Source organism: Arabidopsis lyrata (genome assembly GCF_000004255.2).
Source record: "Arabidopsis lyrata subsp. lyrata unplaced genomic scaffold ARALYscaffold_7, whole genome shotgun sequence".
Lineage (NCBI taxonomy): Eukaryota > Viridiplantae > Streptophyta > Magnoliopsida > Brassicales > Brassicaceae > Arabidopsis > Arabidopsis lyrata.
The window spans coordinates 7,784,935-7,798,012 of record NW_003302549.1 but is presented as its reverse complement, the minus strand read 5'-3'; the positions used below and the strand labels follow the sequence as shown (position 1 = coordinate 7,798,012).

At 33.8% G+C, this 13,078-nt stretch overlaps 2 protein-coding genes and 1 non-coding gene across 4 annotated transcripts; 2 read left to right on the top strand and 1 right to left on the bottom strand.

Annotated features, from left to right (window-relative positions):
- Positions 1–4,539: 4,539 nt before the first annotated feature.
- On the top strand, positions 4,540–9,038 carry LOC9303754 (protein NLP7). 2 transcript variants are annotated; one of them, XM_021017602.1, is made up of 6 exons: positions 4,540–5,236; positions 5,695–5,873; positions 6,008–6,266; positions 6,704–6,751; positions 6,839–7,730; positions 7,817–9,038. In XM_021017602.1, the coding sequence occupies exons 3-6, from the start codon at positions 6,207–6,209 to the stop codon at positions 8,851–8,853; spliced, it is 2,037 nt and encodes a 678-aa protein (XP_020873261.1). In that variant the 5' UTR covers positions 4,540–5,236; positions 5,695–5,873; positions 6,008–6,206; the 3' UTR covers positions 8,854–9,038. The 2 variants fall into 2 exon arrangements, with proteins under 2 accessions (XP_020873261.1, XP_002869745.1); XM_002869699.2 differs by having other exon boundaries at positions 5,695–6,266.
- A 2,823-nt stretch (positions 9,039–11,861) lies between these two features.
- TRNAG-CCC lies at positions 11,862–11,932 on the bottom strand. The gene has a single exon. It is a non-coding gene; the product is annotated as a tRNA-Gly (tRNA).
- Positions 11,933–12,014: 82 nt separating this feature from the next.
- LOC110226417 lies at positions 12,015–12,517 on the top strand. The gene has a single exon (XM_021018178.1). It carries the CDS (start codon positions 12,101–12,103, stop codon positions 12,338–12,340), a length of 240 nt encoding a protein of 79 aa, XP_020873837.1. The 5' UTR covers positions 12,015–12,100; the 3' UTR covers positions 12,341–12,517.
- The last annotated feature ends 561 nt before the right edge of the window (positions 12,518–13,078 follow it).

The window sequence follows — 13,078 nt, the reverse complement described above, 5'->3', positions numbered from 1 at the left end:
TTGACAACAAGACAATTGATATTTCTATTAACAATATGATTTTCTTAGTTCAATAAGAGCACATTAAAGCTTAGTATAATTAAAATAAAGGAAAAGTGATTTAATAATATATATTGCTCTTTGACGTCGTCAAAACCACTGAATAAAGTGATTTTACTGGCGACAAAAGACAAACTATTTCATTGTATCTTTGTTATTTTATATAGCCGACCATCCATAATGATTACTCTTAAAATGTTAATTCTAATGTTAGTGACCACCGCTTTGTCGTTTTGTTTTAATAAAACAAGGACTACAAATTTTAGAATCTAACGTTTTAGTCGTATTGGTTTGTCTCCATATGTTTCATACAAATATACAATCGTACCATAATGAGTGTTACTGGGGACTTCAAAAATCTTGATTAACTAGAGATACCGTTAAAAGCTCGGAGAGAAGAAACAAACAAGTTTTTTTTTTTTTGTATCACAATGAGTCTTATGTAGATTCTTTTGAGACATATACAAAAATATTCAAGTGGATGGTTTCACAACAACTATGACATTTCTAGTGAAACTCTTTCTATATTTTCACACCGGCTATATGTCTATGTCTACAAAGAGATACTAGCCGGTTTCTCAACTTGATATGCTCGTTTTATGACCATTAATTTCAGAGGTGGTCTACAAGCGTTATGACGCTGATCAATTGATGAAATGATCGGCATAAAATTATGTCGTATATTTCATTGCAAGAAATAAAGCTGGAAAGGGTTGAAGGTTTCAGAGGATTCATATATAAGGAAGACTCAGAACATTAACGGTTTTTGCGCCGAATAATGAGAAGCTGATTTTTAGTAGAGATTTATAAAAAACGTTAGAATAGTGATTGACAAATTGTTAATACTAAAATATTGAAGTTGTTCTTTAGGAATTACGTCAATTTAGAAACTGGTCGGTAGCAAATTAAAATGTGTTTTATTGTTGTATACGTTTGGTTGAGTGAAACTTGTATCAGTTTGCTTAAATGACTTGGTGTGTGTGTGTTCAAATTCGTGAGTTAATTGATGTGGCGTTGGGTTCTTTGCACCTAAAGTTTAGCCAGCAAAACCTATTTCTAGGAAGAAAAAAAAAACATATTGATTTATTACACTCTAATCTGTTTCATGGGCATGGCAGCACGAGTTATAGTGTTATACTCAATCCGCAAAGACTCCGAATATATATGAAATAAGAAATCGAGACGATAATTCCAGATCATGTGATGGATCTGATATAACTTCCCGACCACTACTTTTGTATTAATGTATAAACGCCAAAGAGAATGGTGGAGTGACAATCTTTAAAAAAATAATTTAATTAAATATTTTAACTCGATAATTAAAAGATGACATATTCTACAACTACAAATAAAGATAGTGGGTTTTCTTTACATTTTAAAATCATTTTATGGTTGAATTATATGATTTCCATAATCATAATAGAAACTATCGAAAGTGGAACCCGTATCACGATTTAATTACCTTTATTTTGGCTTCGAATAGAGAAAGCGGATCTAGCGGAGCGGATCAAGCGTACCAAACAGATCAAGTGAAACAAATGCGGATCAAGCGGATCTAGCAGATCTGGCGGAACAAAAGTGGATCAAACGGATCTAGCAGTTCAAAATGTATGTTTGAATGGTAAAAGCGGATCAAGTATTGCAGATCAAATATGTAGATAATATAAAACGCTAATATTAAATAAAATATGTTACATAGTACAATTAAAATAAATTATATCAGGAAAAATAATAAAAAGTCGACAAAGATAATTTGATCTATTGTTATTGTTACTCGATTTATATTATTTAAAAGCACTCCCAAAATATATCTAATAACTACAAAACATAAAAATTTAAAAAATAGATATGGTTTGGATCATTTTAATACTTGATCTATTGTTACCCGATAATTTCTATTGTTTAAACGTACTCTTGATATATATCTCTTAAATACAAAACATAAAAAATAACAATACATATGGTTCAGATCAGTTTAATACTTATATATGAATTTTCAGTATTTTAGGTATGATTAAAATATTTTCACCAGAATAATATGTTATCAAATAAAATTCTCAAGATTTGTAATATTATTAAGTAAAAAAAATTCAAAAGTTTTTAATATAAAAGAAAAAAACATGGATGGTCTGTTGGCACACACCCAATTTGCTGTGTACAAGAATAAACGTGGATCCTCCACTTTCCTTTGTAAAATTGGACTGCATGTGACACTATTTAGAACGCTTTATTATGTTTCATTTTTTTAATAAACATAAACAGATCAATTTTGATTGTTGAATAAGAACTAAACTGCGTACGTTCTGCTCCGCCAAATGAACTGCTTTTATTCTACGTCTCCATTCATGCCCTTTATTCGTTGGCTATTAAAATAAAAAAAGAAGGCTAATGATACTATCGCCTGTTCCATTTAGATCCTACACTTCATGCTTGTTTTTTTGTTCCCCCTTTTGGTCGTCTAAAATGTTTATGATTTATTAATTTACTATATTTGATTACAGCCTTTAATGAAATTTTAAGACTAAATTCAACCTATAACAGTTTCAATTGAAAATAAAACGGGATAATATGAGGAAATATATGTGTTGTTATTTAAACAAAAGCTTGTTACTATTCTTTTTTGAAATTAATCTTAGAAGAACTAATGATTCCTATCATACTCTCACTAATGTAAAGTTTTTTTTTTTTTTGTCAACCATATATTGATCATAGTAGAATTGTAGAAATTCAAAGTTTCAAGCCAATTTAGAAGCATTTTTTAAGAAGCTTAAAACCTAAAAATGAAAATATATGTTCCCTAGTCCTAATTTCCGCACTAATTATGATTGTCAGATAGTTTTCCGGTAATGATTTTCGTTTACTCGAAAAAAAAAAAACTCTCAACTTCAGATAAACCAACATTCCCACGTACGACTCTTATCCCAATTTCATTAGCTATTATTTTTTTTGATATCAATACACCAGTTCCTCTGCTAATTACTTGATTCTATGTGGATGTGGTAAAGTATAAATTGAGCCAACTATAGAGTAGTAGTGTTATTGTTTATGTTTTATTGTGTCTGCTAGTGTGGTTTTCTTAACTTGTTAGCCAACTTTCTTTTTTTTTGGATAAAATTATTAGCAAACTATTGATGTGAAGAGTTAGTTTACTCAATAAATCTTAGCTCAACTGAATTTATATTGTTAACCACTGAGAATTTAAAGCGTTTAAACGTCTAATTGTTTTAATTCTATGTTAATTCCAGACACTACATTTTAAGCATAATTTTATAGAAAACATATAATCTAGTTATGTAGGGGTTCAATCAATTCTATTCAAGAGTCTATCTTCTGTAATTCACCTTGTCAATTCTTAGCAATTAGTTGAACCTTTCTTATTTTTATTTTATTTTTAGTCAAACGCTTTCTTAAATTGTACTATATCAAAATATAATAGCTAGTTTTAAGACAGGTGGCAAAATATTCTATAACAGTTCTAATCATTCATACTTAGGGATTTTTTTATATGTTAGTTGTAAAAACTATTTGTTTTTCTCTTTTGTTTTTAACAAAGTTTTTTGAACTTTTAATCATCTCTTCAAATCAAAAACTAACATATAAATAATATCTTTTACTACTGCAAAATTTTTAAAAAATTTAGAATAAATATTCGAATTTATAAAAAAGATGAACTTCAAAAAAAAAAAAAATTGGACGTAAGAAATGCTTTGTGATCAACATTGCATTGATATCACTTATGTTTATAATAATAGTAATATCACTCATCCCAAATGTTGGTCAACAATTCTTGGATAGATTTAAAATATTCAATAGAACGAAAACCACAAAAATAATACTAGTATTATAAAGAATTTATTGATAACAACTCTTCATGTTAATTTATATGTTATTTTCCAAAAAAAAAAAAGGGTTTTAATACAAACAACATGATTGTTACTCAATGTTTATTATCAGAAATTAACGCAACTCGATGGATATAAAAAACTTAACTAATCCGTGAAATAACTAGTGAATCGCACTATAATTCTAAAAGAATCAGGTGGGCCCAGGATTTGTCTTTTCTCCACTTCTCAATTTCCCATTAATAATCCCGAAAAGGCATTACGTAATACTAATATTTTACGCTGTAGTATTTTATGATAAACATTTTCAAAGTTTTACTACAAATATTCCAAGACTTTTTTTTTTTTTTTTTTTGAACAACAAATATTCCAAGACTTAAAATAACAATTTAAGGAAAATTTGATTGGTGCATTCCCACCACGAGTATGCTTAACGTGTCGTTTTAAATGCAGCCGTCGGACTTGACAATGCAGATATGCTACATTAGCTGAATAATTATCGTCGCAATAATATTCACTAATTACATTTTTTTAACGATGATGTAACAATAACTTTTACGTATTCGTCCAAAAAGAAAATGAATTGTCGAATGCTTCAGTAATTTTATTATTTATTCAAAGTAGAAAATCTCTTAATTTACTCAATTATCTGAAATAATCTAGAATATGTCAAATTCCGTATATTATTTTGTAGCTGACGAAATTAAGTGAATAAAATCTCGAGGAATATATCAAAAAAAAAAAAAAGATCTACAGGAATAATAATATTCTAAACATTTGGGGCACAGTTGTATTGTGAAGCAGAGAATCGATTCTCAATATATTATCCGAAAATGTTTTTTTATTTTATTTTAATTTTAATTTTGTTTGATTCTGCGATATTATGGAATACACACTCTGCCAAATTGACCTTTCTCTCTCGCTTCTCTTTCTCTATCCAATCGAAACGAGATCAACCAAAGAGAGAAGAACTTGCATACGCTAAATAAAACTTTCCCGGGAAAATTCCAGAAACTGCTTTGAAAAAATGTGCGAGCCCGATGATCACTCCGCTAGAAACGGTGTCACTACTCCACCGTCGAGGTCAAGAGAGCTTTTGATGGATGTTGACGACTTAGATCTCGATGGTTCATGGCCACTAGATCAAATCCCTTACTTATCTTCATCGAATCGCATGATTTCTCCGAATTTTGTCTCGTCTTCCTCAGAGCAGCCTTGTTCACCTCTCTGGGCTTTCTCCGACGGTGGAGGCAACGGTTTTCACCACGCAACCTCCGATGGTGACGATGAGAAAATCAGCTCCGCCTCTGGTGTTCCTTCTTTCCGTCTCGCCGAGTATCCTATCTTTCTCCCTTGTTAGTCTCTCCGAACTTTAAGCTTTTTTTTTCTTCATTTCCTTTTTTTGAGTTTGATCGGAACTGCGATAAATATTGATCGTAGATTGGATTTTTGAAATTCGTTATGCTAATGGAATGGTTGAAGTTTGAATTTAGGTAGCTTCTTAAGGATTGAACAGAGGATTTTGGTTGATTGATTGATTGATTCTGCGTTTGACTTTGTTTGTGCCTTCTTACTTAGGAGGTTATGTCAATTACGTTATTTAAGTCTTTTTTCCTTCTTTCTAAAGTGTTTGAAATTTCTCGTATGGGGATTGAAACTTTATTGCCAATTCACATCGATATTTCTGGTAAAATGATAAAGTTGCCAAAAATAGTTGAGTTCTATAAAAGTAGTGGGCAGCAAGTCAAGTTTTCCCCGCTAAATGTTTGGTACTATATAGTATCTGAAGGTGTAAATCTTTTGGTAATTGCAGACTCTTCTCCACCAGCAGCTGAGAACACAACAGAGAAGAATAACAGTTTCCAGTTTCCTTCTCCATTGATGAGCCTAGTCCCACCAGAGAACACAGACAACTACTGTGTGATCAAAGAGAGGATGACTCAGGCGCTTCGATACTTCAAAGAATCAACAGAACAAAACGTTTTGGCTCAGGTCTGGGCTCCTGTGAGAAAGAATGGTCGTAATTTGCTGACGACTTTGGGTCAACCTTTTGTTCTTAATCCCAATGGTAATGGGCTTAATCAATACAGGATGATCTCTCTCACATATATGTTTTCTGTGGATAGTGAAAGTGACGTAGAGCTCGGACTCCCGGGTCGAGTTTTCCGTCAGAAATTGCCTGAATGGACTCCAAATGTTCAGTACTATTCCAGCAAAGAATTCTCGCGGCTTGATCACGCCTTACACTACAACGTGCGTGGTACACTGGCCTTGCCTGTCTTTAATCCCTCGGGTCAGTCCTGCATAGGTGTTGTGGAACTTATAATGACCTCAGAGAAGATTCACTATGCACCCGAAGTGGACAAAGTTTGCAAAGCCCTTGAGGTTTCGCTCTCTTTCCTCACTACTTCACTTACTCCACCCACCCTTTGCTCTGTTTATCCTTTTTCTGAATTGATTCCTAGATCTTGGTGTGAATGGATTAGATTTTTGAGCTGCAAGTCTTGCCTTGCTAGTTATATCGAGGAATAACCGTTAATAAAAGGTTTCTGCACATCATTTGGCCTGCCATTTTGAAGCTCTTTCTATCCAAAGCATGGTTTATTCTTTGATAATAACAACAAAATCCGTATCAGTATCTTTTTAGCTTCTATCTTAGTTATAGCTATTTTAATATCTGTCATTATCCTGTATCCAAATAATTCTTTGTTTTTGTGATTTCCGCCAGCTTTGAAGTATTTTTTTTCGTACTGAGGGCTATATTTCTAATACCTTGATTAGAGCTCTTATACCAATGATAACAAGATTTGGTAATTTTTCAGGCGGTAAATCTGAAAAGCTCGGAAATACTTGATCACCAAACAACACAGGTTAGTTACATGTATCATTTTGTGGATTACCGATAACTATTTTAAGCACTGGTTTCTCACTGTTTTCAGTTAACTTGGTATTCACAGATATGCAATGAGAGTCGCCAAAACGCGCTTGCTGAGATTCTGGAAGTGCTGACAGTTGTATGTGAGACCCATAACTTGCCTCTCGCTCAGACTTGGGTTCCATGTCAGCACGGGAGCGTTCTTGCCAATGGTGGCGGTCTAAAGAAAAACTGCACCAGCTTTGACGGTAGCTGCATGGGCCAAATCTGCATGTCTACAACCGACATGGCCTGCTATGTCGTGGATGCTCATGTCTGGGGCTTTAGAGATGCCTGTCTCGAACATCATCTCCAGAAAGGACAGGGAGTCGCTGGACGAGCTTTTCTCAATGGTGGCTCGTGTTTCTGCAGAGACATCACCAAGTTCTGCAAAACGCAGTACCCACTGGTCCATTATGCGCTCATGTTCAAGTTAACCACTTGTTTCGCAATCTCTCTCCAGAGCTCTTACACGGGTGACGACAGTTACATTCTTGAATTCTTTCTTCCTTCAAGTATAACAGACGACCAAGAGCAAGATTCGTTGTTGGGTTCTATTTTGGTGACAATGAAAGAACATTTTCAGAGTCTGAGGGTTGCATCTGGGGTTGACTTTGGTGAGGATGATGACAAATTGTCTTTCGAGATCATCCAAGCATTACCGGACAAGAAGGTTCATTCAAAAATAGAATCCATTCGAGTTCCCTTTTCTGGTTTTAAGTCAAACGCAACAGAGACGCTGTTGCTTCCTCAGCCTGCTGTTCAGTCTTCTGATCCAGTAAACGAGAAAATCAATGTGCCCAATGTTAACGGTGTGGTTAAGGAGAAGAAGAAAACAGAGAAAAAGCGTGGAAAGACTGAGAAAACAATCAGTCTGGATGTACTTCAGCAGTATTTCACTGGAAGTCTCAAAGACGCTGCAAAGAGCCTAGGAGGTAAGTTATATCCATGTATTTTTCATGTTTTGGTTAGTTACTGGCTAGAGATATTTCAGCTGAACTCTATATTGTTCTTATCACAGTTTGCCCAACGACAATGAAGCGAATTTGCAGACAACACGGAATCTCGCGGTGGCCATCGAGGAAGATCAAGAAAGTGAATCGTTCAATCACAAAGCTGAAACGAGTCATCGAATCTGTTCAAGGTACTGATGGAGGCCTCGACCTGACTTCCATGGCCGTTAGTTCCATCCCTTGGACACACGGTCAAACATCAGCACAGCCACTAAACTCACCCAATGGTTCCAAACCACCCGAGCTACCAAACACCAATAATTCACCTAACCACTGGTCAAGTGATCACAGTCCGAACGAGCCAAATGGTTCGCCCGAGTTACCACCAAGCAACGGTCACAAGCGATCACGAACGGTAGATGAGAGCGCTGGGACTCCAACCTCTCATGGCTCATGTGACGGTAACCAATTAGATGAACCGAAAGTCCCAAATCAAGATCCGCTATTCACGGTTGGTGGATCACCCGGGCTCCCTTTTCCACCTTATTCTAGAGATCATGATGTATCTGCAGCTTCATTCGCAATGCCGAACAGGCTTCTTGGTTCAATAGACCATTTCCGAGGAATGCTCATCGAAGACGCAGGAAGTTCAAAAGATCTGAGAAATCTCTGCTCCACTGCAGCATTTGACGATAAGTTTCTGGACTCAAACTGGATAAATAATGATAATAACAGCAACAACTTATACGCTCCCCCAAAGGAAGAGGCCATTGCAAATGTTGCACGCGAACCATCAGGCTCAGAAATGAGAACGGTAACAATCAAAGCAAGTTACAAAGAAGACATAATACGGTTCAGAATATCCTCGGGTTCGGGTATTATGGAATTGAAGGATGAAGTGGCGAAGCGGCTGAAACTTGATGCAGGAACGTTCGATATCAAGTATCTTGACGATGATAACGAATGGGTTTTGATAGCTTGTGATGCTGATCTTCAAGAATGTCTGGAGATCCCTAGATCCTCCCACACGAAAATAGTAAGGCTCTTAGTTCATGATGTAACAACAAATCTGGGGAGCTCCTGCGAGAGCACCGGAGAATTGTGACCTGAGGTAATTCATTCGAAGTTCGAACTATTTTGTAAATAATTTTTTTGAATTTTATTACTGTTTAGGGATTGTTTGGACAAAGTTGTAAGAAAAAACATTTGTTTGTAACTTTTAACTGTAAGAGTGTAAGAGGGAGAGTGAGGTTAGAAGTAAATTTTAGTTGTAAACTAACTCCATACATTGTTTTTTTTTTTCCTTTTAATATCCAAAACAAAAGAATCAAAGAAAAGGCTTGTTAACGAAAAGCCGAAATTTTGCATGTGTTGAAATGTATGGTTCTTACTTCTTAAAATACAAAATATGTTTAGGACTAAGTTATGCGATCCTGTTGATAATTGGGAAAAATACCCTATCTGTCTGAATAAGTTGTGTCTCTCTTTCAGAGTGTCATATTTGGGAGTTTGAGTTTAATTTTCTTATAACAATGATCACAACACGCTGTTTCAAACGGTTGGTAATAATCATAAACATAAAGAAATGCATGGTTTGAATGGTTAATCCCACACCATTAAGATAGAGAAGTTTAGTGTTGTAAGGATGGATAGCTGGAAAATCGTAGAGGATATTAGAGAGTCCATAAGAAGCCCAAGAAGAGTCTCATGAGAAATCCACAAGCCCATGTAATTAGGTTATCTAAGCAAGTAGTCTCTTATATAAATAGTCGTGTAATGAAGAACAATGTGATTAATCTAGAGAGTTGCCACATTGAGCAACTCTCCTATTTCCCATTTTATGAAATCAAATCTAAAGTTTAAGTGTTCTTGGTGACAACCTAAGTTCTTCTTCTTCTCTTTACATTTATGTTTAATAAAGCTCCAATGAGCTATTGCATTTTCAGTTTTTGATTTCTCTTTCAATAAGCTCTTAATGAGCACAAATCTATCTTGCTTTGAGAATGTCAACAGAGGAACCATACCAAGTTGCTCATGAAGGTACCTAGATATGGCTGTATTAATTAGTATATCTCTAAAAACTATAAAACCACACGAAGTTGCTAATGAGAGTAACTAGATATGGCTGTATTTCACACATAATCACTATTTACTTGTCATGTAGCTAATAGTGATTATGTGTGAAAATGATTTACATGTAAAATGATATGTTTTTAGGTATTCAATAAAATGTATCTCTCATACACTCAATTGTTTTTTTTTTAAATTACATTTCTTTTATCTAGTTACTTAACATTTATATCGTTGAAAACTATATTTATTTAATAAACTTAAAAAAATTCAATTCAAATTATATTTGTACCTTTTTTTATTTCAAATTACAAATTTAACTTTATCTTTGATTAAAGAAACCGTCATATGGTCTTCCGGTTATTTTAAATTACAATTTTAGCTTGTTCTTTGTTCCAACTCATAGAAATAATTTAAGAAATTTTTTTCTTTAATCACATAATATGTTAACTTTGTAATTTAAAATAAAAACTAAACAAGAATTATATTAAAAAAAAAAGATATGGAAGTTTTGAAAATCACAAGGAAAAAAAAGTAAAAATCTTTCTAAAAAAAAAATATAGCATGGTTTAAACCTATTGTAAAAGATAAGTTTAAACCATGCTATTTTTTTTTTACTATGCATAACATAAGCAAAACATATGCATATGAAAAACATAACATTACTATGCATAACATAAGCAAAACATATGCATATGAAAAACATAACATTACTATGCATAACATAAGCAAAACATATGCATATGAAAAACTTTTAGGTGCATATCACATCACCTAAAACTTGTTTAGCAATGTGAACATCATTAAATTCATTCATTATGTAGAAATATAAAGAAGAAAGCTTATTGGAGATTATATATATTTTAAATCAACTAGTCTATTAGAATATAACATTACTGCCATCAATGGGTCGAAATAAGGCATATTAATTCACTCCAAATTGCCGCATTTCCCAACATCGCTAGAATCAACTATATGGAAAACTTGTCCACACCTTTTGTTTTTCTTACTTCTTTCTGTGTTTATAAAAATAAAATTTCATTAGCATTTTTTTAACAAGCGTATCAAATGAAATTATGAACTAAAACAAAGACAGACTATTCAAACTAACTTCAAAGATAAAGAGATGATATGGTAGGTTGTGATTGTAACGAGGCAGCAAAAAGTTCCCACGATCAATATTCTCATGGCCAAATGATTGAACAAAATTTAAGGCCGTGAAGTCGTTGGCGATGTCACAACCAAAACCTCAACTCCATACACAACAATAATTAATTAATTATAAAACGATCTTTCGAGCTATTGGTCATGCTAATGAATATGAGGAGGAAGATGGTTTGGATGGTGGTTCCAAAACCATTCAAAAAAGAAGAATTGTGCTAAATGGATGAAACGATGGAAGCCCATAGAGAAACTATATCAAGCTGCTCATGAGAGCCACAAGATATGATATTGATGAAATCTCCGCTATGGTCCTTTTGGCCTTCATAATCTTAACGAATATTGGTCTATAAAAAATTAAACAGATTTACTATATCTCCAAATTTTGAATGAATTAAGAAAACTAATCTTTGTTATATATATATATATATATATAAACTTTAAACAAAACGTTTAACTCAAATTTCTTTGGATACCTTTTTCATTTGAAGTAACATATATAGCGTGTTCTTTGATTTAAAAACATTTTGTTAAATTATTTTTAAAGGATTTGGCAAAAAATAAATATTCGGTTTGCATACTTACGTTGGAGTTAAAATGAGAGCTACACCAATGCAATTACCGATTATTCCAAGAGTCGTTTGGGTGATGATATACAAGACAAATAAGTAGAAGAAGTATGAATGATGACAATGATTATTCATAGATAAAGATTATAAGTGTATCATCTTCTGAAATTTTAAATATGCACCGTCTGAAATTTTAACTCATGGTGGGAACAAAGTTTTCAACTTCATCAGTTTATGCTTTTCAGCTTTCCTTACAAAAAAAAAAGTCTTGGTAGCATTAAATAATGCCCTTCTGCATAAAATATAAATTGTCTGCGCATCCAGGGAATCGAACCCTGGTCAGTACCGTGGGAGGGTACTATGATACCACTACACCAGATACGCTATTTTGAAATTAATCATCTTTCTAAATATATATATATGAATTTTAACAAAATCGACAGAAATATATTTTTAAAAATCCCCCAATTTGTTATTCTTGTAAGAGATTGATCCATCCCACGATCTTCTTTTCTTGGTCGTCTTCTGAAACCCTAATCAGATCGTGAAGCCATGGACAAAAGCATCAGCATCACCTCCAACGTTAGCACGACGACTTCCATGGAGAAGATCGACCACGCCGCGAGCTGGATCAGCGCCACCGTCATCTCCGCTTTCTTCACCTCCCTCGAACGTTGCGCCTGCGTCAATCTCTCCACCTCTCATGATGATGAAGACGACGACGACGACGACGAGTCCCATCACCGTCCTCTGGCTCTCTCCGCCGCTCCTCATCCAAACGACACCGTTTAGCTCTGTTTTTAACCTCGGGTAAATTATAATTTTTAATCCCTCGTGTTTCTTCTTTTGCTAATCGATTGGTGTGGATTTGTAATTTCTTGATTTGAATGTATCTCTGAATAATTTGGTTGTTCTGCATGTATCTGACTTTACTTGTGTTTGAATGAATAATCTTTTTATGCATTGAAATTGACAAATATCAAGAACAAAATTTGGTAGACATCATTTGAAGTTTTTTTTTTTTTTTTTTTTTGTGATCAATTTTTCTCGATTTACCTTTTTCATTTCATTTTCCAATCTTTGTGTTCAACTATTAGAACCGGAACACGTTAGATTCGTGTTTTATTTTGTCATTGTGTCAGAGATTCTAGTCACTTTAGATTTCATAGTTTCAAATTCGCCATATATGATTATTTGATCATGTTGTCCCTGCTGACAAAACCAGTGGGCAGTGGCCATTAGTTTGGTTAAAAGGATTCAATGACAATGCTTCAGACTGAGTAAATGTCGTGTTTGATCCAAACTTCCCAATTTGTTTTCTTGGCAGGGTACATACAATCTTGTTTAAACATCTTTGTCACATAAAATGTGATTCCAACTCTTCCATTTAGAGAAAATTTTGTTTAAACATCTTTGTCATGTATAATGTATAATATGACCATATTCTCACTTGGTTTCTAGAAAAAGTTTTGGGTTCTTTGAGTTTCTTGAATTACATCTCCTTTATGGCTTAGACCGTCGTTCCAATTG

Coding starts and splice junctions, on each gene's coding strand:
- LOC9303754 (XM_002869699.2), top strand. CDS start 4,909: ATGTGCGAGCCCGATGATCACTCCGCTAGAAACGGTGTCACTACTCCA. Junction 5,237..5,694: donor GTATCCTATCTTTCTCCCTT/GTTAGTCTCTCC, acceptor TGGTAATTGCAG/ACTCTTCTCCACCAGCAGCT. Junction 6,752..6,838: donor TTGATCACCAAACAACACAG/GTTAGTTACATG, acceptor TGGTATTCACAG/ATATGCAATGAGAGTCGCCA.
- LOC110226417 (XM_021018178.1), top strand. CDS start 12,101: ATGGACAAAAGCATCAGCATCACCTCCAACGTTAGCACGACGACTTCC.